Source organism: Primulina tabacum, chromosome 5 (genome assembly GCF_025594145.1).
Source record: "Primulina tabacum isolate GXHZ01 chromosome 5, ASM2559414v2, whole genome shotgun sequence".
NCBI classification, from domain to species: domain Eukaryota; kingdom Viridiplantae; phylum Streptophyta; class Magnoliopsida; order Lamiales; family Gesneriaceae; genus Primulina; species Primulina tabacum.
Genome location: NC_134554.1, coordinates 1,467,881 through 1,493,996, shown reverse-complemented (window position 1 = coordinate 1,493,996; position 26,116 = coordinate 1,467,881). Strand labels below are relative to the sequence as shown.

Sequence of the window (26,116 nt, the reverse complement as noted above, 5' to 3'; positions counted from 1 at the left end):
CCCTTATGCCCTCTGCAACAAGTCCATTCGATTGGGTATAAAGAGATTCACAGAACAAAATGAAGAGATAAGTCAATAAAGAAGGAACCAAAAAATGTCAAATAAACGTGTCCAAGAAATGATAATTAATCAGATTGTCCACTCGGTGTTCTCAGGAGCCAAACCTCTGTTTCAAATTTATATATATATATATATATATATAGATAGAGACACACACACGCACTTACAAATATGAATAAAATAGATGTTACATGACCTCTTGTCGTGACGATAAAATATTGATTGATTATTCGTATTTATTTTGTCTAATGTTTGGTTCTTGTTCTATAAAATATGAGTGTCATGCATCATTATCTCATCAAATATATTAATTTATCATCCTTATATTATGCATAATTCATCATCTCATTCATGATCTAAGCGGTGCTCGCTATGTGCACAAATTTTATAAATATGAGTAATATTATAAAGTGGAGTGTTATTAACACTGGGTTTATGCTATATCACATTTGATAAAAGACGAACTGGCAACACGAAACTAATTATTTTTCTCTATTTCTAGAGCCTCATGATTTACATCAGATCTGGCAATTCGATCCATTGGATATATAGCATATCTAACAATTTGGCTTTAACCTTTTTAGCAAATCTTGGACCTTTTTTAAAATAGGATATGGGGTATGGTGTGTCCCGATAGTGCCAAAGATATGGAAACCCCACCGATTTGCGATACAATTTTCCTTAAAATATTTAATTTTAGTGCCCTCTTTTCAATTTCTCAGGTTATATATATATGTGGGCATGTAACAAGCCAAATCTCAACTCGAACGAAGAGTGATGTGTATGATTTCAAAGCATCAGTTGTCCCCTCTCCCTCAAGGGCTTCTGATCATAGCCATCTTGAAATTATAATCACAGTAGGATGTTTACTGTTATAATGAAGTAATGAATGGCTAAGGCCAGAAGCTCTACATGGAGAAGGAACAAATCTTGTTTTGGTCAAATTTCTGTTTGCATTATCAATCTGTTCTTTTTCAAGCCACTGATATCGAGGTTTTACGACAAACGTATGCCTCGGGATCGGCGCTAATTGCCCAAAAATGAATATTATTTATACTCATTTTCATTTTCATTTTCACAAAAACTATTTTGTTAGGCGTATCTCTTAATCGATACAAATTATATAAAAATTATTATTTTTTATGGTATAATATTTTTCATGGTAGGTCTAGATCGAGTTGACTGATCAAAATATATAAATATGTTGAATCATCTTACAAGATACGAACTCTTTTTATTTTATATTCGAAATTTTTTGTGAGCTTTTATGATATATGTTGGTATACTTGTTCATTTGTTAACAAAAGAGACTAAAACACCTATTAATCATCCAAGTAATTAGAGTCCATACAATTTTTTTTGACCTCAATATGGACAAATAGTCTGCACACACTTATATAATAATAATAATATAATTGTAAACAAAAAAATTAGGTGAGATTGTCTCATTGATCATTTTTATGAGACAAATATTCTATTAAGGTCATTCATAAAAAAATATTATTTTTAAAGTATGTCTCTTTTGAGACGGTCTCACGACTCTTTATCTGTGAGACGGGTCAACCCTACCGATATTAACAATAAAATATAATATTCTTAGCATAAATAATATTTTTTATGGATGATCCAAATAAGAGATATGTCTCACAAAATACGACCCGTGAGACCGTCTCACACAAATTTTTGTCTTATTTTTAATACCAAAAATTTGTTTTTATTATAAATATGAACAGAATTTACACGTCTCACGAATAAATATCCGCTTGACTGTCTCACAAAAAACTTACACGTTATATTATTTGTAATTTGAAAATAGATATTAATGAAATATAATCATCGTACGTTTTAAATTTTATAACTGTTGATATTTTTGTCATTCTATATATGTGTTTTGTAAAAGATTATGTTTTTAGAGAAGTTATTTTGTTGGGTGCAATAATTGTTTCTGTTTGGTAGAGCGATCGAATCGTGGTGCTTGAGCTGCTGTGCGGTTTAAAAGATTTGAGTTACACCATTACTACGAGCTATAGCTTTTGGTAAAGCGCCCTACAATTGGTATCAGAGCCAAGGTCACGGGTTCGATTCCTATTGATTGCAATGAGTGCAATTATTGGTAGACAGATTGTTGGATGCAATAATTGTCACTGTTTGGTAGAGCGGTCGAATCGTGGTGCTTGAGCTGTTGTGCGGTTTAAAGATTTGAGTTGCACTATTACTACGAGCTACAACTTTTGGTAAAACGGTAAACGCTCGATCCTATATATTTAATTCATAAAAGAGGATAATGCAGAAGCAGAATTTGGAGTTGAGAAACAATAACAAATGATTTTTTAAAATAAAAAAGTGAAGCACTTTGCTTTAGAGTCGGCGAACAACCCTTAGTTTAAACGTGAGTTATTGTAATATCTTTGACGATATACATAGGGTCTATGCTTGGATTTTAATAATTTTATGAGCTGTCATATTGTATATAGCACGTCCTTGAATGATAGCCATGTGTTTTTAATTCATATATATATATATATATATAGTGAGATGAGAACTTAGTTCATAATTATCATAAAATTTGATAATTTTGACATAATAAATATATTTTCACGAGTTGATTGGTATCAAAGATTTATCTCACAAAAATTTACATATGAGACAGTATTTATGTAATATATTAATTAGTTGCTCGCACGAGCACAAGAGTGAACAAGTCAAAAAGTACCATGTAATATATGCACATGCGAGCCATTTAAATAAAATTTAATGTTCGGTCACCAAACGTGTGTGTGTGTGTATATATATATATATATATATATATCTTTAGTGACACACTTGAATGAACTTGAGTCATAAATTTATAAATATAGAGCAACGAAAAAATCTGCACTTCAGTTGTCACTGACTCGATAGAGATCCGATCGAGGCATGTAGTTAAAAGTCTTTAAGTTCACTCCGTCTACCAAACAGAACTTATTATTTTATTTATATCTTTACTAAATAATGAAATTAATTAATAGAAATTAGAGTATTAATCCCTCCCCAATTAATATTTATTTTTAACCTAATTAATGAATCAAACGTGATTGAACTTTAGATCCAAATCATGAAAAAAAACAAACAAACAAAAAACCAAGGAATGCTAGCGATACCTTACTAGTTTATTCATTTGCCAGCTATTATCAAGTAAATCAATTAAATTTTGAATTATTCGTTTCAACTTGTTTGTCATAATTTAGATCCCTAAATATTCAAGCCGCGCTTTCAAATAACCAGCGACAGAAAGATAGTCCTTGTTCTCAAATTACATAATATCAAATATAATTTTGTTAACTAATATGAATTGCCCCAAAATAATACTTTTTAATTTTATTAAAAAAATTAATAATTTAAATTATATATTAGTTTTGTAATTTAAAAGTTTTACGTCACAAAATACATATTTCCTACAAAAATTATATATTCACAAACACATACAACTACATTTTTTAAGGATGAATTTAAAAGCTTAATCAATATTGAAAATTGAGTTAAGAAGTCTATAAAACTCAAAATGTTCCATGCGGTAGGAGAGCGGCTTGAAACAATCTAGGCCGTAAGGGAGGCGCCTAAGTGCCCCTCCGTACCTTGGAATTTTACAGGGCTGTGAGGGAGGCGCCCGTAAAATGGCGCATAGACGCTGAAAAGAGTTGCGAGTTTTCATGTATATTTGCCACCAAAAGATAAATTTTGGTCATATTTTTGATATTTGTGACTTGTTTATCAATCCATATGAATGAATTAACATACTTAATAAATAAAATAACATTACTTTCGAGATGATAAAAAATAAAGGAAGAACATTTGCATTTATATTGAAATTCTTCTTCTTCTTTCTTTCTTTTCAAAAAAGAGTTTGCTTCATGATTTTCTGAACTCTAGATTTGTAGTGCTAATATTACAAGTTGTAAGTCATTGTATCTTATTAGACAATTGTCATATCCCGTGAACAATATATAAGAGAAAAAGAAAGGAGCGGAGCCAGGATTCATAAATACCTGGGCATGGCTCCATCATGTGTTAGACAATAATATATTCAATTAAAATTGAACCGAATATTCTAAAATCGAATTAACCAAACTTTTTTCGACAAACAGAACCGACCGAATTTTACTACGAAATCCTAACAAACAAAATCGAAAAAATCGATTATTTCAGGTCAGTAACACAATTAACCAAAATTTTAGAATTTTTTTTAAAATAATCATGTTTTAAATAAAAAAAAAAGTGCAATATAAAAATTGGATTAAATAAATTTAAGTTTTATTTATTAAAAAATATTTTTAAGTGTAGTACTATTGTCTATTAAATTTTATTAAAAATTATAATATTTATATTTTTATAAACTTTATTAAAAAATTTAATAATATTAATTTTATTTATAAAAAATTAGTTTGTTAGGTTAATTGAAGTTTTATTAAAAATTGAAATCGAACCGAACAAACTTATATTTTAAAAAATTTAAACCAAACTTCCGAATAAACTGAATGTAGGACCAAACGTTTGCAGCTTTATCAAATGTTATATCTGGTGGTAAAGGTGCAACTCAAATATTTTAAGCAGAACAGCCCAAAGTCATGGTTCGATTGCTCTATCTAATAGGGACAATTATTGCACACCAGCACCGAACCGAATTTTGAAATTAATTCATTTTGGCCTGTTATTTTGGTTGAAACCGATATTTTATTTACTCAGTGACTGTAATTAAATGTTTGCCCGTTATTTGTTGATATATGCTCTTTTGGTTTAAAAATAACTTGATTGTTTTATTTTCTTCATTCCCTGAGTAACTTGACTAGAAAAATTCAATATTTCCAAAATTTTACAACAAAGAATTATTTTTCAAATTTCATACTTATTCAATTTTCGGTTATTATAAATAAAAAAAAAATCACAAAACAAACTCAATAATAATTGCACACTAATAATCATTATACATTTCAACCAATTGATTATTATTCCAAAAATATGCAACAATAGAATTTTAGGGTAAAAATTCAAACTCCAAAACTCATATACATCATAAGACAATATTATTGCAACTCGAATAATCACAACTATTCAATATAATTTTAGAGTCGTTGAATTTTTATTTCAAAGTTGCATAATTTCATAACATACGACAATAAATCAACCAATAAACAGTAATGCATTATTATTTGTGAGAGTTGTTTTATTTTTAATTTTTAAACATGAGACTAAAAAAATAAAAAATAAAACTTATAAATAATTTGTTCTATTTTCAATATGGAATGAGAAAATTTAAAATTTAGAAATATTAACTTTAAAAAAAATAGGTGGGGCTGGAGCCGACTCTAGCGCAAGGGTGGATTCGCCCATGGGAAATTCATTTTAATGACAAAGAGTTCTCTTTTGTCTCGACTTCAAATTCGCTAATTAACGTAGTTTCTTGAGTCATGTTATCTTCATGTTACTGATCCCATGAAAGTGTTGTGTAGAAATCTAACGGACAATTTTTCGACCAGGTCAAACAATACATATTTACACAATAAACAAAATGTGTGGTAGTGAAATGAGGACATTGACAAAACCTGTAAGAAATTAAGAAAAGAATTCAGGCTTGCTATGTGTGGATGGAATATATAAAGAGAAAATGTGGGGACTTAAAATTCAAAAACAATATAATTAAATTTTCTGTAGTTTAAATTTACATCATTGCATGTGATGTGGGCAACTGTACAAGCAAGAAGAGGACCCCCCACGAAGAAAAAAAAATATATGGCAGCCTTTTCCGTTTCGAATTTAGTCGAAAAATGGAAGCACAGTAGGAGTAATCGTGTCTTGTTCTCTTTGTAACCTTAACTATATAAAGTGTGATTCTGAAATACGATTGTACAAGAAATGTATCACATCTCCGTATTGATATGACCATATGTGCGTACCAAATTTGTTTGATGCAAAGCTTCAACAAGAGACTCATTGCTCCAGGAATCTCTCCTTTTCTTTTCTCTTAATTCTTTTTCACCAATTGTTTGTCCATAGCGGATGCCGTCCCGACTCGTTATTTTACTCACCAATGGTTTATAGGCGTGATTTATCGTATTTATCGTGCCGAAACTTAGTTTTCCGAAAAAAATTGCATAAATTTGCTTAAAAATCTCCCAACAAGAATGAGATGCGAGTTCGAGTCTACGTTAAAACAAAACATCTCATCTCCCGTTATAATAATTTATTTAAAAAAATTCTTGCTAATTTTCAAATTCAATTGATCACCCCCGATTACTAGATGATCAGCCACCGCTTGTGCGTGCATTGATAACTCCTTTCTTGATTAATTATTGGAGACTTTAAAATATGGCCAATTCTCTTCAATAAAATAATTTAAACTTTGTGTTTAATTTTACTGAAAACACAATTAGTTGGTACTTCAGAATACTCAAACCTGTTAATAATGAAACCATGCACACCAATTAATTAGTTGGTTTTTTTGTGAAATTAATTTTTTTCAGTCCTATTTATTTCTTTTTAGTTTCTAACCCTATTTATTATTATTATTATTATTATTATTATTATTATTATTATTATTATTATTATTATTATTTTCAACGGACTCTCTTTATGTCAATCAGTTTTTTCGTTCGGTTTTTACGCTCAATATCGACTTATAATGATTAACTTGTATAATTTTTATTACTTCATGAAATGATGATTTTTTTCCAGGCAATGGTTGCTAGAGTAATATCGATAGTTTTTGTGTCTTGTTATATGGAACTCTTTCCCCGAGCTGCATAACTAACCAGTGTATAAGAATATAGAATTATTCTTGCTACTGGAGGTTCGATGTCTTAATTGGAATATAAATAGTTATAATTAATTAGAATGGATATAATATTTGGATATGAAATGTTTTCGATTTAAACTGAATCTTCCAATTTAAATTGTCTACATATTGATGGAATCAGTTCTTGATTTGATTCAGTAAGATAAGATTCATATTCTGCGCAATGATGTGCCGAATTTTAGACTTCACGGTGTTGAAGAAATATTCAAAATTTCAGATTTTTAATATATTTTTATTATTTTTAATTTAAATTTTTTTACCTCAGATTAACTAGGAAAAAGATAAACTTTTTATGTAGATCTAAAATCAAGAAACTGCCTAATAGAAAAATTTTAAAAATCAAGAAACTGAACATCAAAAACAATATTAGTTATTAGTGATAAACATATTGCAAATTTTAATCGGTTCTTATCTAAATTGTTTGATTTTTTTAAGAGATAATATGTAATAAAAATATGCGTACAAAAAACATGGAGAAACAACTATTTAATAATTTAAAATTTATGAGTACCAACGATCAGATAAAATGAATATGTAGGTCATATGTGAAGAAATATAATTTAACTCAAGTTTTCGCAGACCATAATCTCAAGATCCAATAGACGACATTGAAAATTGGGAGGAAGTTGTATAATGTGATAATTACCCAACTTCAAAACTTCTTGACATTAGCATTTGAAAATGCCATTTTTGGTAATAATTAAAATATCACCAGCATCATTTAAGCCAGTTCTTGATTTTTCTCCACAATTCTCACCTCTTTGTCAGATCTAAGCATTTTTGCCTGCAAATCCAAACACAGAAGACAAAGTATAAATTTCATTAAACTATATATGAAAACACCCAAAATTTAGACTGAATACACTACATATGCAAATGCCAGAATTTATTCTTTTGTTATTTGCATTTTGTAAGTAGTTGGTTCCTGGTTTTAATATACGAACCTGATCATCAGTAATTTCGACGGCGAAGCCATCGACGATAACCAAAGAGAGGGTTTTATTATAGGTTCCGGGCTGGAAGTTCTTGGCCAAAAGCTGTTCATGTTTTCTACTCAAGTACAGATCAAGTTCATTTCCTCCTCTCTTTGTTCTGATAATTTTTACACAGTAAATAATATTGTATGATAAAAAGACACACACACACACACACACACACAGAGAGAGAGAGAGAGAAGCACGCAGTGCAGATGAGAAAGAATTTACTTGCTGGAGCGAAGCCTTTCATACTCTGGATCATAGTTCATGAAAACAAAATGCAGCTCGCTTTTTGTGTCATCCATTGTGAAAGAAATTTGTATTCTATTTGACTCCCTATAAGGAATGGTGGCAGGGGTAGTAGGTGCCTATTTATACATGTTAGTAGGCTGTCTTGTGTAGAAATACAGTATGAGGTATTTGGATTTGAGTAGGTCTCTTGTGATACGATCTCACGAATCTTTATCTGTGAGACGGGTCAAACCTACCGATATTCACAATAAAAAGTAATACTCTTAGCATAAAATATAACATTTTTTCATGGATGACACAAATAAGAGATCTGTCTCATAAAATACGACTCGTGAGATCATCTCACACAAGTTTTTGCCTTGGACTTTTGTTGCTAGCTCCCTTTTTAGTGTTATAAATTTTGGACCAAATATAATTATATTATTAAGTAAATCGCAAGTTAGAGGAAAATAAAAAAATATTTGAGGATAAAGAAAAAATTTATGTTACATCCCGTGATTAAAGGTGAGTCTATCTATACCATCAATTAAACTCGAGTCATGTATATATCCTCCTACTTCAACTAAATTAATGCAAATATTAGCAAAAAAATCGAAAAGAAAAACTAACTACTCGTTTAGTCAACTATTTATTGTATTATTTTTTTGGTAATTTTCGTCTTTTTTCGACGTGTCACAGGAAAATGCATTGATTACTCCCAATTAAAAAAAAACGACTAAATTAAATTGCCAAAATTGAAAGTTATAAAATCAAAATAGTGATTTTACCTAAAATTAACCCTGATTAATCAAGATTTCCAGTTAGTAATATTGTTGAATACCGGATCGCCTCATGTATCCTCCCATGATTCTGACTCCAACTTTCTCCCTTCTTTATATCAGATTTTGTACGATCACACATATACAATATTGTCAATCACACGCTTGTGCTTGTAAAGTCAACACTAAATAGAATGCTTAATTAGTAATTAGATTAATTAATTATGTGATTTGTAATTAAATTAATTAATTATGCGACTTAATATATATATATATATATATATATTATATAGGGGGGAGGGGGCGATTTTTTTAAAAACGGTTTAGGCACAATTAATCATTTATTTTTAAAATATTGTTCGTAATTAGATTTAAATTAACGAATGCTAAAAAACAAACACCTTTCAAAATGTCAATATTCTAAAATGCTATCATTCCAAGATCTTTCGGTCTTGAGTGTACAGCCATTGAATTACTCCATTATATGTAATAATTAGTTTGATGCATTTTCAGTTTGTAAGTTGAGCTGTGATTATTTTTTTAATCTAAAAGTAATTAAATTAATTTGTTTTAATAAAAAAGTTTATTATCTTCATCCCTTGATGTACTCATAAAACATTCAGTCGATATATAGCTACTGCAATTTTGCAGAGAAAATAATAAGAGTACGATTAGTTGAGTGGATAACCGAGGACATTTATTGATTAAAAATGTCGCTAATTAGATAAGCGACGGAATAAACCGTCGCTAGGTAGAATTTTTTTTGTAGTGATGGAAAAAAAGAAAGCATAGTAAAAATATACATTAATAAATACACAATCAAATATTCAACTTTCCCAAAATGAAATAAATAGTAGTTAAAATATTATATTAAATTAAAGAGATAATTAGATATAGTTTTGTGATAATTATAAAAAATTCAATTATATTTAAATATTACATTTACCCCTTAGGTTTGTAAAAATGAAGAAATAAATTGTAATAACTTGTGAAATTGTGAACACACTCATTAAGTTTGTATTTATCTTACGTTTTATCTGTTTAGGTTTGTATTTACCTTATATATTTTAAAGATATTAAATATAATAAAAACAATAACATGAGGGGTGTAAGTAATATTAAAAATTATCAAAATTATTTGTTATTTCCATAATATCAAGGGAGATGTATGTAATATTTAAATATAATTAAACTTTTTTTTAATATGACAAACCTGAAAAAAAATAGATGTAATTAACCATAAATTAAATAAATACGATATGGTCTTATAAATGAAGTACTTATTCAAATCGGAGTACTTGTTAGTTCGAATTTATGCATGCACGAGTACAAATAATTGTTACGATCAGTAATGAATTAAGCCCTAATCAAATTATTAGCTTTATAAACTATTCAAAGTATTTTTACTGCATATTTATCATAATAAATAACATACTTTAATTTTATGATTATAATTTGATGACTATGATCTCAATAATTTAAAAGTATTGCAAAATAAATCATATTTAATTTTATTTTCAACATTTTGTTAATTTTTGTAACAATATTAATTATTCTCTCCATCACATATATTTGAATTTATTTGCTATTTCGTACAAATTAATAAAATTATCAGAAACAAAATTTATATATAAAAAAATTCTCATTTTATTGCTATTATAACGTGTTATTTAATATGCTATAAAAATTTGCTGACGTGTTTAATGAATATAAATGTGTCAGGAAAAAAAATAAATAAAATCATAAGATATATAGATATTGAATTGTATATTTTTTAATAACAAAAAATATCTTTATAATAGCCAATGTGTTTCGCCCAGTCGTCGGCAACTTTGGAACTAGGGAACTTCGATTTCGTCGTACGCACCTGTTGCGATTTCACGTGTCAAACCAGCAAGCCATGTAAAAACTGAAAATGGGGGACAGATGAAGGTGCGTACTCATATCGAAACCTGTCACTTGCTAATTGGCTCATTGTACACAAATTGTCTGTCTCCGCACGGGAATTTTTTTTCTATTTTCTTTAGTAAATCCCGAACCAATGTCAGATTTTAAATCGTTAATAAAGTAAATTCCATTTGAGTGAATAATTTTGTGACAAGTTATTTCGAAAAATGTTGAAAAGACAATCGAAGTTTTGATTAATGGTCAAGTGTTTAAATCATTTTCTGCTTTCACGTCCATTCAGGTAGTTTTCATATAGTTATTGTTGGAAGATGACGTAATGATTATGGATTTAGATACGCGTTCGCTTAAGTTTTCAGTCAAATTTTTAATGATTTAGTATGATGAATTCTGTTGTTATATGAATTTTACCCAACAGTTTCGATATTCAAATAAACGAAGATGATTTCTTTTACAATTATGAAATAATAAAATTTAAGCATACTTTACAAAATTTTATATCTATTAAATTTAAATGTGTAAAAGAATAGTTTTAGAATTAAGAAAAAAAATTCATCAACGTTTCATGTTCAATCATCTGGTTTTTTTTTTTAACATAATCTCCATTAAATTTTAGAAAAATTGTATTTTTTAAACCTTCAAAATAACTTTATATTGATACAATGGCCATACATTCGGAGACCTTGTGTAATATTTGTTGTTGATCTTTCTCTCGGTTCTGAATAGTAAGTCGAGGCAAGGATTTTCCTTTGTTCGCAAGACGAAATTGCCCATATCAAAGTGTTATACGTTGCATACAATCATCTCTAAGATACAACGACTTTGAGTCAAGAGATTGTAGCACTATAAACTCTCGAAAGTAGGGAACAAAAAAATGTAGCAACTTTCAAGGACGAATGGAATGTGAGTTGTAGCAAAATGGCAAAAGATTCTGAATGATGTATGAGAGGACCACCGGATGCGTAGAAGATACATGACTTTTCGGACTGGATGCGTAGAAGAGTCACAACTCTCTGCGATTAGTGAAAGAACACATTGTTTGGTGTAAACACCAACCTGGAACAGATGCAACTTTTGAGAAGGGTCGGACACATTGTTTCAAGTGTTCAAAAACAGTGGGACACGCGCACCCGCGCGCACATTGTTCCAACAGTAGGCGAGCATCTGAGCACCCGTGCGCCTAGTTCTGTTTGGAAGACAGCTTGTGCGCGCTCGTTTCTGGCGCGCATCAGCGCGAGTGCTATTGTTAACAAAATTTATTTTCGAAATAAATTTAGTCCAAAAAAATTAATATTGGTCAAATATCGCACGGCACCACACCGGCCGGCCGCGCATGCGTGTGTGTTTCACCGAGACACAGCCTATAAGCGTCTTCCTCTTTTAAAAACTTCTGTTACCCCTTGGGCTCAAACCTTTAGCTCAAACTTGGAGCTCATAAAGGAGACTAATCTTGGCTATTTTTCCAATGTTGGACAATCCTCATTCTCTTTTTTATTCACTACTCTTCACTCTTCTTTTCTCTTAGTTTATCCAACAATATTTGAGATGGAACACATGTTCTTGGTGTTCAACAAATACAAAAATTTTACAAGGAGTGTTGCAAAAAATTCTACATGCTTTAGTGTATTTATGATAACTTCAAACTGTATAACATGTATCTTCTAGACATGAAAGGATATGTTGTATAGTAGGCCTTGCATCCGGCACACTATTTGTACATCCCAAAGCGATTTCGTAAAGCTTTATTGCTTGCTTTAGATCTCTTCCCTCTACGCAGAATTCAAAGCAGTTGTTCCTAAATTCTTCCTTCGATGAAACCTTGTTGGGCCATCCAAGGATATCCATCAGCACAACCCCAAAGTTATGTATATCGCTCTCCCGCGACATCATTTCTGTGTACAGCCGCTCTGGTTGTGGGGACAGAGACACTGTCTGCTCCGAGTCGTCGATGTTCATGACGTTCTCTGCCAGTTGGACGAAACCGTAGTTCGACAGATGGGCGGTGAAGTCGATGTCGATCATGACATTGGAGGACTTGATGTCGCCGTGGACGTTTACTTGCAAGTGTTTTTCTCTCGGATGGTTTTGTGAGTGGATGTATCCAATTGATTTTGCAATGCATTGGATTATCTTCAGGCGATGCTTCCATTGTAGGGCAGTTTGGCCTTGTTCCCTTGCTCCTAATCAAGAAAATGTTTTGGGATGCACGCATCGATGTCAAACTAATTTTCAGAATATTTTTCGTCGATAACATGCCATGTATTAAATGCATCATAGCTTCCAGCCTTAACATTAGATTTAAGAGTTAAGTCTAGTTGGAGATTTGATTTTAAGAAACCGTGGAAAGAAATATCACAAAATCTAATTAAAATGATTTATAAGAAGATTTGAATAAAAGTTTTTCAATTGATTCAAAACATAGAAGATATATGATGAGAGTTATTTTAGACGAAAGATATTGTCAAGATAAAAAAAATCTTGAATTAATTATGAGGCATCTAAAAAGTCGTGAATAAACTACATATGCATGTACATGCTAAAATCTTACCAGCAAGCAAATCAGCGAGACTCCCCATAGGATAATAGCCACAAACCACAAATTTGATCCTCTTTGCGTACAAATAAGCTGAAACGGGCACCAAATATTGACACTGATTCCCAATCTGTGCCACCCTTTCGATCCTCCTCCCGAACTCACTCTTTCTTATCACAACTCTCCTAAACCTTTTCACTGCACAAATAATCCCTCCTGAGAGAACTACTTTTTCAGTCATGGCTAATGGGCTTTCCCCCATAACCCCAACCGAAGCCCTCAAAACCTGCCTAAGTGTCATCTGCATCGACTCCGAACTATTACCGTTTTTAGTATTATTGCAACTAAACTTCTTGCTAACAGAGTTACAACTGTAGGCAATGTCGAATCCTTCGAACGAGGTTAATGGGACGTCATCCATGTAACCTAACCCCAACTCTTCGTACCCGTAAGCAGAAAACGTGGACCGGAGGCTACATTCTCCGGCTCGAGGGCTTCTTTTAAGTTTAGGGTTCAAAGCTCTGGATAACATCTTCTTTCTTAAATTGAAATCTTCTTTAGTTTTCTTTTTGGCTTAGTTTTGTCTGTTCTGGAATAGGGGTTTGCAAATCTTGAGGGTTTGGATGCCTATTTGATGATTTGATCGGACATATCGGATGATTCTTATTGGTTTGAGGTGTTCTTCTTGGTGTACAACGTATACAAAAAATGAGTTTTGTTTCTTATAGGAAGACTGGTTTTATATCAATCAAATGCATATGTAATAACGAGCTAGATCTAGGAAGTTCCGTGAATTTAACTGTCTTTTGTATGTCTTTAATAAATTAAAGATGATGATTAGTAGACGAGTTTGGGTAGAGATATTATTTATTTATAACATTTTTTAAAAGGTAGCTTTGCAAAAAAAAAATAATTTTTGAGTAGGTCTCTTGTGAGAAGGTCTCACGAATCTTTATCTGTGAGACGGGTCAACCCTACCAATATTCACAATAAAAATTAATACTCTTAGCATAAAAAGTAATATTTTTTCATGGATGATTCAATAAGAGATCCTGTCTCACAAAATACGACCCATTAGACCGTCTCTAGTAAGTTTTTGCCTAGCTTTCCTTTACACGAATCAATATTATTTTAACTCAAATAAATATATAATTCAGTGACAGATCCGATGCATAAATTATCATTACCACGTACAATTAATTATGTTGTCTTTGGATTGGATTCAAATCAATTATTTCATTTTTCAAATTTTTTAATTTGTTTGGATTAATAAGTGAATTTCAAATCACTCCATGTAAGTTATACAATTACAATAATTATATAAATTTCAAATATACTCATAATAAATATAAATTAAAGTTCATAATTCAAATCATTCATTACATTCAATAGCTGAATAACAACTCAACATTGATCATATAAGTGTGCATAATAACGTACAACGTATAAAAATGTTTTAGTGTATATATATATATATATATATCTTGATGTTGGAGTCAAAAGATATTATGTTATGAAGCGATATATACACTATATCTTGATATCAGAGCCAAAGAATAATAAGATATGAAACGAATAGATATATTATATGATTTTAAAAAATATTTATGTAGGAAAAAATATGTTTATTTTATCTATAATAATAAAAATCAAATATAGACAATCAGAACATTCTTATTTGGAAGCCCAACACGGGTACATGTATTCCAATTCCTTTTATTGGAAGTAATTGCATGTGGATCACTTTAAAAATCTTTGACAATATTTTATTAAAAAAATGCACAAGTAAATACTATTATTAAGATTTGTGGATCCGAAAACGCAAAATGAAATATCATCTCATCCTGTGCAGTGAAAGTAAAGTGCCAACTTGCTATACATATGTTTTAATTTAACATTGAAAAAATTAGTTGAACAATTTTAATTCAAAAATTTTGTGAGAGTCCAACTCCCAACTAAGTCATTACACCATTCCCAGGTGGAAAAATTATCTTTTTTTGTGGCATTGTAAGAGATCCATCAACAAAGCAAAACTTTTTTTTAGTGTGGAATGTTATCGTTTCCGCACAGCTCCATGAGCCATAATGGTCTCCGGTCAATAAAGGAGTAACAAGAATAGTTAAAGGGGGTTGTCCGAGTGATGAATGATGTAAAGATCGATTTGATAAGAACTGAAGAGTTTGGAGATGTTTTTTTGTCATCTATATATGATGAAGAAACGATGAAAAAGTTTACAATTGAATAAATAAATTATATGAGATATTAACCTGACACTGATACCATATGAGAATTATAAGATCAAAATACAATGAATTTTATTTCATCCTAAGCGTACACTTTATAAATGTATTACAAAGATTAAAAAAAAAAAAAAAGACAAATATAGGAACAAATAAATTGTTACAACAAATTAATATAACTCAATTGATAAGAAAAAAACTAAATATCAAATATGAAAATAAAAAACAAATCCAAAAATATTCATATTATACAACAAATTCAATTTCAAGTAATTAACTGCTATTAATTTGTTAACTAGGAGCTTAATTTGTTTCCTTGTTCTTTCTCACGACCAAATAACACCAATATACCATATTCAGAGTGGAAAAATAATTTAGTATGCATTGTTTTGTAGAATAGACATTTGAATAATGTGTTACAAAAAATCCTCGTAACCAGCCACAGAGGTCGAGGCTCAGTTCGACGTTTCCAATAGAATCTCCGGAGGTAACAAACATAATGTTAATAAGAAACTCAAATATTGATACATAGCCACTTCAAATCCCTTCCTTGATACATTGAAATAACCATAATTTACCATATAATTTTAATCAAAAGATTAAACAAATTTCACAAACTCTCAGAAAGAAGAAGAGCAAGCACCGAGCTGCTGACTGCTGGTCAGTTCAGAACATGGCCATGGGCTCACTTCAACCGCGGCTCCACTCACATCAGAGCACTGCCACGGAAGATTTCTCGAACCCGGGGATCCACGAAGATCGATATTCGAAAGACAGATCCCAGTAAATGGTGCATTTTTCAGCCCGTGAATCAAACCGGGTTGTAGAACCTTCTCTCCCCACACGTCCTTGATCGTGATGTCTTTCAAAGTTGGGAGAGCATTCGGATTATAGTTCTCGTCAGGGTGGTCTCCAACATCCCCCGAGATCTTGATCCCCTTTCGTGCATTCTCTATGTAAATATTAGAGAAAGTGATGTTTCGTATGATTCCTCCTCGGCCTACATTGGTTTTCAAATGGATCCCGACTCCCATATTGAACAGACTTATGTGCTCTGCTAATACGTCCTGGACTCCGCCGGAGGTTTCACTTCCAACAGCAATTCCGGCAAATGGTGACGAACCAGTTACTCGTCTAATTGTTATACCTTGACTAGGGCGATTATAAGCGATTCCATATTCATCCCACCCACTCTTCACCGCTACGAGGTCATCTCCTGTAGATATGTACGAGTCCTCGATGCATACATGAGAGCTCGAGTCTTTATCATGAAATAGGCAAAACAAAAGTAATATAGAACATTAGTCATATTTCATGCGGAATAAATAAACCATGAAAGAAATACTTCATAAAAAACGTGAGTTCCAATCAATTTCTTGACACATCTTACCTGGATCAATTCCATCGGTGTTGGGAGAGTCCGCAGGAGCCAGGATGGTAACATATTGAACGACAACATAGCTGAAAATAGTGAAAAGAAATGACTTAAAAGTTAAACCAGATGCTCTCTGTTTTACGGTTTCAAGATTCTAAATTTAAACCCAAATAAAACGAAAGGAATATCAAAATTAATTTGGCACGACAATACACAGCAGTAAATTAGCTTTCTAACAACAGTTTATTATGATCTCTAAGTACGACCAATAATTTTGGTACTTAAAACCCGGGAAATGCAATGCTATTACCTGCAATACACGGGGTGTATATTCCAAAAGGGCGAGTTCTTGAAAATAACATTGGAAATTGTTATACTTTTGGAGTTCACCAATTCGATGAGGTTAGGCCTAGTAAACTGAAGAGTTCTTTGCCTCCACATGTTCCACCAGACTTCACCTTGACCATCAATCGTCCCATTTTCACCTATAAAAGTAAATAAATGAACAACTGGTTGAACAAAAACTATAATTTTCCCTCTACAAAATATAAAACAGAAGGATGACTACATTATGTTTATTTAGTCCTTGAGATTATTTCACTCATACCGACCTGTGATTATCACATCATGTAGCCCATCTCCATGGATGAAGCTCATATACCTTCCTCCAGGCAGTTCTCTTCCTCTTCCATAAGAAGGCAAGGGATTTATCAACGGCCATTGATCAGTATCCTAAAGCATTGAGAATGAAAAAAAAAAAAAAAAAAAAAGAGTAAAGAAACACCCCATGCGTCTAAGAGTGAGAATAATAAAGGATGAGGTCAAGAAATGATGACATTGTTTTAGACATACGAACATACTTAAGTTCACAAGTCTCATTATCATAAACAAGCATTCTTATACTATTTTATAATAGACTCAAAAAATGACTAAGAATGAAACAGATGAAGGAATCTAACACAGGCAAGCAGTATCACCCTTGCACCTTCCGTGCATTCAATATATGCATGAGTAGTTTTGTACTCTTTTAGCAGAAGTTATGGTAATATAACATCATTGTTTAGCTCTTCCAAACGTATGAATAAAGGCATGATCTTTCATAACAAAGTGACAAACCATGTTGTCTTACCTAAGGGCAGAGGAAGAGAGAAAGTGAGCAGAAACAGTCAACATCTCTCCCTGTCGCATTTTACCACATATATGTATATTTTCCTGTGATACATCCAACATAATATGGTATTCTCTCTCTATATTCATTTTCTAGCTCCTCCAATAGTCTTATCATCTACAGTTTAACTATTTACTATTTGTTTCGAAAGATATTGTCTTGTCCTCTAGGATAGCTGGCAGGCCATGATGCATTGATGATGGTCTTTAACTGACAATAACATGCTCAAGCCAGCTCCTCGGCCGACACACCTCTTTGATGTGCTCCCTAACATCTTATTCTTCGCCATTCAATCGCAAAATCACGTAATAGCCTCTCATACCAGCTCAACATCACTCCATTAAAATCTCATCAATCAACATACATATGGGCCCAGTCAAGTTATCCATCGGAACTTTTAATCGCATCATCTTGTATGTTCATTTTCAAGAAAACTAACTCATCTAACAAACTGATCAAAAGTTTCAACATGTCTAATCTAACTTAGATAAGTGGAGGAACCAGAAACGTAATGAATAGGCAAAACTGAAAATTAAAAATTAAAAATATTTTAAAAAAACACGATGGGTAAAATCATTTGCTTCTTTTTTACAGAAAATATAAATCCACAAGGGAGGGTATACTCAAGGACAGAACCAGAAAAATGAAGTTAGGGGGTGAAAAAATATATTAAAAATTTTAGGGGAGGCAAGTGCAGATTTTAATAAGAGGAAAGTGAAATAAAATAATTAAATCTGGCACCCTACTCTATAAAAAAACGAGGGGGCGGTCGGTGGTTTTGTCTCTGGGTGTAATGTAAACGGTTCCAGCTGGTCTCCCCCTCCCTTCACCACTATCTCATAACTTACCAACATAACCACCCGCACAGCAATGAATTTCGCCTAGGGTGGGGAGAATGCAAAATGCTTATAGTTTAGGACATAGTTTCAACATGGCATGGGATCCAAGATCAAAATCCTAATGTAGATAACTATATATTTCTTAAAGCTGGCTGCCGTGCTATGTTACACATTTTTTTGCCTGATGCCGGACCAATTACTGTGTGTATGCCTTAAATATTAACTTCTGGCAAATAATTCTCAATCTTCTACTTAAGGGCATGTTAAGGCATAGTACTATTGTTTGAGCCTCCTCTCAGTAGCACAGACTTTCGGAGAAAATGGCTTCTCAACTTCAAAGACATTCAAATCTTAAGGGAAATTAATGACAGAGCGGCCTTTTTCCCACACAAGAAAACCCATAACAGTCCCAGAAACTCAATTAAACAAAATATCAGTACCACAAAATTTCAAAGATTAAAGCGAGTTACAGACAGGAAATATTCCAATGAGATGATGAAAGAGAACATTTGCATACCGTTGTAGCTTTAATAACAGCATTTCTAGCCAAGAACAGAGTCATGTGGCTAGTGAGATTAAAGGGTCCTGTTAAAAACTCTCCAGCAGGAACATAAAGTAAACTGCCACCCGGCCTCCTCAAATGCTGAATTCGGTATATTGCCTCCTGAAACGCTTTCGTGTTCAAAGTCACTCCATCGCCAACACCACCAAAATCCTCTATCGATATGACATCGCTTCGGTACCTGATTGGTACGATTCCCGAGCATGTAACCCACTCGGCATTGACCAATCTAGAGCAATTTGTAAACAGAAATATAACCACCCCAAAGGATAGCAGAATCGAAACAAAATGTGGCTGCTGGTGCATTTTGAACTGGTTCTTGATTATGTTTCCCGTATTCTTTGCAAATCTGGTGGGGGTTGAAACTTGTAAGCGAATTTGGTGAAGAAAGGACACAAGAGTTCAAAGAAAAAATATTTCTTAATCAAAGTCGAGTAGGATTAAGCTCAGACGAAGTAGCGAAAATGAATTATTTATGAAAGTCACCAAAGTTCAGATTTTTCTGATAAGCCAAACGGCAAGGATACAACAGAAAAATTGAATAATTTTCCGCTTCAACAAACGCAACACAGAAAAGTCTGAAAAACTGCATGCTCAATCAAAGATTCAAAAAAAAAAACAAAGATCTGGAAATGATACAAAGACAAAACTCCAAACAAAGATCTCCCAAAATGATTAGACCAAATCTGCAATAAAAAAATGAAAAATAGTCAGCACAACTCCAATCATAAAGAAATTGGGCTACAAAAAGTAGAAACTTGGTACCGAAATAAAAGAAACTTGGTAACCAAAAACCAGAATTCATACAAACACAAACAAACCCATTACTCTGTGTGCGTGTGGGTGTGTAAAGGTTACACGCGGAGCTCATCTTTGTCGTGAGGTAGCCGGGTTTCAAAGGGCTACACAAAGTGGTCACCGAGAGGTGAGAAGTAACGGCCTTTATTATTATTTAACAAATATTTTATCATACATCAGAAGAAAAAGCGGAGATGCCTCATAATTTTATAACAATAATCAAGAGACTACTGACATTCTAATACCTATCAACGGATAACTTTTTCTTTCGACTGATGTCCCCGAAGGGCTTTTATAAAAAAAAAATGGAAAAAAATACTGGAATTTGAAATTTAGTTTTATTTTTATATCATTGAATTTTTGTCTTGGTAATTTCAATCTTTTTTATCAACAATTCGTCGTCATGTCGATTTTGTATTAATCAACGTTGAAAAAAAATAAAATTATTGACAATATAAAGATCGGAATTGCAAACAGACTAATATACATAATTATATTTATACTTTTTTGCATTTAATGTAGAAATTATACTAATATACATAATTATAATTATACTTTTTGCATTTAATGTAGAAATTATACTAAAAAAAGAATACGTATTTTTGCATTTAATGTAGAGATTATACTAATTTTAACGTAAAAAATGGCGATAAAACAATGCAACATGGTGAGTATTACCTAGGAATTAAAAGAATAGTGTGAGAGTTTCTTGTTTTGGGGCTCATGAATCTGGAGCTTTGCTTAAATTGAAGCACATAATCATTCACGGTTTGGATTTTTTTTTTAAAAAAAAATCATATTCCATTTAGCATTAAAATTCAAATAAAATATTATCAGTATTAACAGCTCATTTTCGTAAAATTTGCAGAAATTGTATAACATATGAAAAAAGTAATTTGAGGTTCACAAATCACAACAGCATGTGGCGTGAGACTGAGCCCCGAACTAGCCTGAATTATGGAACAGGCGCACATGCTTGCCAGATCATTTCATTAACATCATCCATTAAATTGCGACTTGTCTACCACAATTATTGGCTCATATTTTACATACATATCAAGTCAAAACAATTTTAAAAAAAAATATCGGGAACACTTATTGAATTTCTATAATTTATTACATATTTCTTGTAAATTACTTTTAAAAATTTAATTTCTGTAATGCCATGAATAACCGAACTTTTTACAATTAAAAATGAGTACTTGTGCAAATTTTTATCATTACACGATATTGGGATGGAGAAAGGATTGAATAGAGAATAATCCACATATTTTGAAAGTTGGACTCATAATGGAAACTTTACTTATTCAGTTTGCAGCTTAAGTTTCACTTAATTAGAGTACAAAGACATATCTTTAAAAGGGTTTGTTTCAACATGCCCGTGCAGGATCACTTCACATGAGTGATCCGGGCCCACCTCCCTGTAAAAAAAAAAAAAAAATTGACTCGGAATTGATAATTATTGAACTAACCTTGTTGAATTTGCACAAGATCAATCCAACCAAACCAAAGTGTAAAAAAGATAGTAATAATCGAAATAAATCAACCGAAAAATATATGAAAATAAACTTTTTTAAACCTAAACTCAATTTATTGCTCTCTTATGGGTGGTGATAAACGATGATATAGTTGCAAATGCGTCGGACGGCTCACGGGCCAATAAATTGGGTTCATCAAAACTAAACCCAACTGTAAAGACCAAATGATTGGCTGGGTTCATGTTAACCCGGATCGGATCGAGGCCCAGTGGGCTCATTTTTATGGTTATTTTTATTTCAATATTCAGGAAACAAAATACTGTGTGAAATTTAAAGTGCTTAGAAAGCTAAAACTTAATTGATTTCTCGTCAAAGTATTTATAGCTAGATTGGGTATTTTATGAGACGGTCTCACGAATCTTTATTTGTGATACGGATCAACCCTATCGATATTTACAATAAAAATATTACTATTAGCATAAAAAGTAATATTTTTCATTGATGACGCAAATAAGATATTTGACTCACAAAATACGATCTGTGAGACCGTCTCACACAAGTTTTTGCCTTATGAACAATATATGTAAAATAAAATTTTATAAAAGGTAATAATTTGTGAGACGGGTCAACCCTACCGATATTCACAATAATAATAATACTTTAGCATAAAAAATAATATTTTTTCATGGATAACCCAAATAAGATATATGTCTCATAAAATACGATCTGTGAGACCGTCTCACACAAGTTTTTGTCTTAGGGGCAATATATGTAAAATAAAATTTTATAAAAGGTAATAATCATATAAAACTAAATATATAGCTGTGTTGATCATATGATTAATGTGAAACTTAGAATCTAACCCTCCTTTATTAAATTAAAATGACTTCAGTATCTATAATTCATATATTTTTATGTGTGTAAAGTAGGCTAATTACCTGATTTCTCGAGAAACGAACTTGGAAACCCATGTAGGCGGGAAATTCTAGTCGGTGAACACTAGAACCCGATTGGGTTCCGGAGGAATTTACTGCTCTTGTTGACAGTCATCTCACAGTCACGGTATATGTTTGTGTTAGATTTGAATTATGATTTGCTCTATGTTATATCGAGAGTATTGCAAGGACGTATATATATATCTTAACAGTTTTAAATTCAGATGATACAAAATAATCGGAGTAACAATTATTGTGTTTAATCCCCGACTCTTCGATTCTCACCGAAAGCGCCAAACAAAAGCACACGCCTCCATTTTCATATTCCCTTGTAAAGAACATGGAAGTCCTGTAATTTATGTGTCGCACACCCCAAAGGCCTGGGTTCTAGCTCAGATTAAAATTTTTAATTAATTAATAATATATATATATATATATATATATTCTTAACTCATGTTACAAATTTTAATTAGCCAAAAACTTGGTCCGGTTTATTTTCTGAAATATATTTGTGCGGATTTGGACCATCTTATTTTCTCAAATATATTTGTGGGATTTGTGGTGTTTGATTTATAAAAAATTGTTTTCCAAAGAAAATGAAAGCAAAGGAAGTTGCATCATCTTCTTCACGTCATTTTCTATTCAGGTTTCTTCTCATGATCACTTGCTCGAGAAGTTCGATTTTTATTTGGATTTAGGTGTTTCTTTAACCTAGATTTTGTTTTTTTAATACTGATTGATTTTACTGATGTGTGCAACTATGGTTTTCTTGTCAATAATTGTGAAGTAGACTTTTTTTTTTCCCGAAATGTTTATTTAATTTCTATGATTTTCTATGTTAATTATATTTTTATTTTTATTTAGATTATATATATATTATGAAATAATATTTAGTGGATTAATAATAGTTTTATTGATTTTTAGTTGATTGTTATTAAAACATTTGACTGCCCAGTTTTTAAAATTTGGCCAATAGTTTTTTTAAATTTATTTTTAAAAATTTGTACCAACGTTTTAATAAAAAAATACAAAAAAAAATGTGACAATGAAGTTCATCACCAATTTCATAACATATTTAGACATAATTCAACAAAAATATGTGAAATAGTATTTTATATATTTTTGAAACATTTAATTTATATGTTTTTTTATTGTATACAATTGTTATTTTTTTAAGTTATTTATTTCAAATTTATAATCGTCAAAAAAATGAAATAATTTTAAATAATTAAAATAAATAATAAACGTTTAAATAATATAAATAAAATTGAAAATATATTTAATTAATATAAAATAAGAATAAACATAGATAAGTAAATACTGAGACACAATAAATAACAAAGTGTTATTTTTAAAATGAATGTAAGATAATGAAAATATTAATATATAGTATGTATGTGACAGGTGGATGCCAAGTTTTAATTTTGTGATGTGGATGCTCCAGGAAAACCAATCCAAATCCAGATCAAAAGACTTGAACACAAACTTTCGACCATTCAACTCTAAAGCTACCAAAAAACAACAAAAATAAAATAAAATAAAATAAAACGAACAAGCGAAATCCACCGATTCACAAACAAAAGTTTATTTAAAAAAAAAAAGGAAAAATCACGAGCAAAAGTTGATACATGCAGATTCACTTCAACTGCACAACGATGACGCTGATGTTGTCTCTGCTTCCCCTGGAAATGGCTAGTTCGACCAATGCTGCCGCTGCCTCTGAAGCGCCGGTTCGATCGTGCCGCGGCTCTATTCTCCCACGTAGACAGTTCTTTACGACTTGACACGCGATCCTATTGCACAACACATCCCACAGGCCATCTGTGGCTATTATGAGGAAGTCGTCCGACTCTGTTCTTTTGGCGACCATGACCTCGGGCTCTGAGATTACATACTTTTTCAGAGAGTAATCGCCTGCATGTGATATATATGAGATCATAATTTAGATCAGCAACGAAAGGCAAAGATCATGTCTTCTCGAATAATATAGTGCACCAAATACAAGTGTTCAAGAATCAAGTGAAGTTAAAACAAGATTCAGTATGGTAGATGATGACATCTGCTAAAGAATATGGCTACACATTCTTGATGATAGGCCACAATAGAATCATGGGTCACGGGTCACACTCTTCTCCACCAGTCTAAAGGAATGTTGGCAACCTCGTGGATTTTTTCTTTAAGAAATTTGTGAAGGAAAGATCCACGTATTTTATTAGAGGTTGCAATCTCCCTGAGATAGAAGGGATTTGATCTCGATTTAATTAGACTCCATTTCGGTTGTCTTACCTAAGGATCTTGAAGTGGCAAGAACCCCTTGTACACGCCAGCCATTCCAGTTTAAGATGTTTCCTCCTGCAGCTTCTATTCTCTGCTTCTCATCCGGTCGGTCCGGCTAATATAATCCAAATATTAAAAATTATTATTATTATATAAAGCACGAAATATCCCTTCTGTATATAATATTTTGGCAGGTCATATATCTGAACAAAAATCTAAAAACGACGGCCCTGAAAAAATAAATAATTTGTCATAACCATTTCAACGAGAAATAATATTATATATTTCATGCTATCTCGTTATGAAATCATGAATTTTGTAAAAACAAGGACCGACAGAAAATTACTAAAAAATATTTATTTAGGATTAATAAATTAAATTATTTAGAAAACGGAGAACACTGTCAGTGTCACCTTGTGATCCCTCGACAAAGGCACGGCAGCTCCACCCCGACTGAGCACCGCCCTGGAATCTCCACAATTCGCCACTACGACCTCCTCCTTCCCCACCAGGACAACCAACGCCGTCGACCCCATCTCCGCCGCATTCTCCTCCCCTGAAAACTCTTCATCCATACTCCTAAAACACCCGGCCATCACCTTCTCCCAATCAAATTCCTCCTCCAACGGCGACTTTCTAGCTTTCTCTACATGCTTCTCCAAAAAAATATGCAGCCTCTCGCAGCAACTCTTGGCCACCTCTGCACCGCCATGCCCGTCGTAAACAGCAAAGAAATAGTACTCCCCTGCAAACCTGACAGGCGGCACCACCGCCACAGAATCCTCCATCACCCTCCGCCGCCCCATCACCGACACGTGCCCAAAATCCAAGCAATCACTCTTTCCCTCAGAAAACCCTTCTTCTCCACAACCAAAGCTGTCGTCTTTTCCACTGCCAATATCCACAAACTCAGCCGACGAAGCTGAAGAATGCAGCTCCGAACCCAGATCATTCTTAAAGCTGCCGGCCTCCGCCTTCAAACTCAAAGACTTGAGCCTCTGAATCCGCAGCCTATTCTTACGGGCTCCACGTGCCCTTCTGGCATGCAGAGAGGTTTCCTTGCCGGAACCTGATGCCATCTTTTCAGGATCATCTTCTCGCGGTAGTCTTGGCTCATGCATGAACGACAT

The 26,116-nt window shown here is 32.2% G+C and overlaps 3 protein-coding genes across 10 annotated transcripts; all 3 read right to left on the bottom strand.

Moving 5' to 3' along the window:
* Nucleotides 1–12,352: 12,352 nt before the first annotated feature.
* LOC142544536 (putative inactive receptor kinase At5g58300) lies at nucleotides 12,353–14,044 on the bottom strand. The gene is made up of 2 exons (XM_075651579.1): nucleotides 13,330–14,044; nucleotides 12,353–12,961 (listed from the first exon to the last, which is right to left on the bottom strand). The coding sequence occupies exons 1-2, from the start codon at nucleotides 13,844–13,846 to the stop codon at nucleotides 12,420–12,422; spliced, it is 1,059 nt and encodes a 352-aa protein (XP_075507694.1). The 5' UTR covers nucleotides 13,847–14,044; the 3' UTR covers nucleotides 12,353–12,419.
* A 1,996-nt stretch (nucleotides 14,045–16,040) lies between these two features.
* LOC142545301 (putative polygalacturonase) lies at nucleotides 16,041–20,560 on the bottom strand. 8 transcript variants are annotated; one of them, XM_075652406.1, is made up of 8 exons: nucleotides 20,542–20,559; nucleotides 20,306–20,438; nucleotides 20,138–20,184; nucleotides 19,454–19,847; nucleotides 17,541–17,661; nucleotides 17,240–17,414; nucleotides 16,945–17,015; nucleotides 16,041–16,815 (listed from the first exon to the last, which is right to left on the bottom strand). In XM_075652406.1, the coding sequence occupies exons 2-8, from the start codon at nucleotides 20,321–20,323 to the stop codon at nucleotides 16,175–16,177; spliced, it is 1,467 nt and encodes a 488-aa protein (XP_075508521.1). In that variant the 5' UTR covers nucleotides 20,324–20,438; nucleotides 20,542–20,559; the 3' UTR covers nucleotides 16,041–16,174. The 8 variants fall into 8 exon arrangements, with proteins under 8 accessions (XP_075508521.1, XP_075508522.1, XP_075508520.1 ...); XM_075652407.1 differs by having other exon boundaries at nucleotides 19,454–20,184; nucleotides 20,327–20,438; nucleotides 20,542–20,560; XM_075652405.1 differs by lacking the exon at nucleotides 20,542–20,559 and having other exon boundaries at nucleotides 20,306–20,533.
* Nucleotides 20,561–24,345: 3,785 nt separating this feature from the next.
* LOC142545094 (putative protein phosphatase 2C 8) lies at nucleotides 24,346–26,116 on the bottom strand. The gene is made up of 3 exons (XM_075652068.1): nucleotides 25,400–26,116; nucleotides 24,996–25,101; nucleotides 24,346–24,623 (listed from the first exon to the last, which is right to left on the bottom strand). The coding sequence occupies exons 1-3, from the start codon at nucleotides 26,114–26,116 to the stop codon at nucleotides 24,346–24,348; spliced, it is 1,101 nt and encodes a 366-aa protein (XP_075508183.1).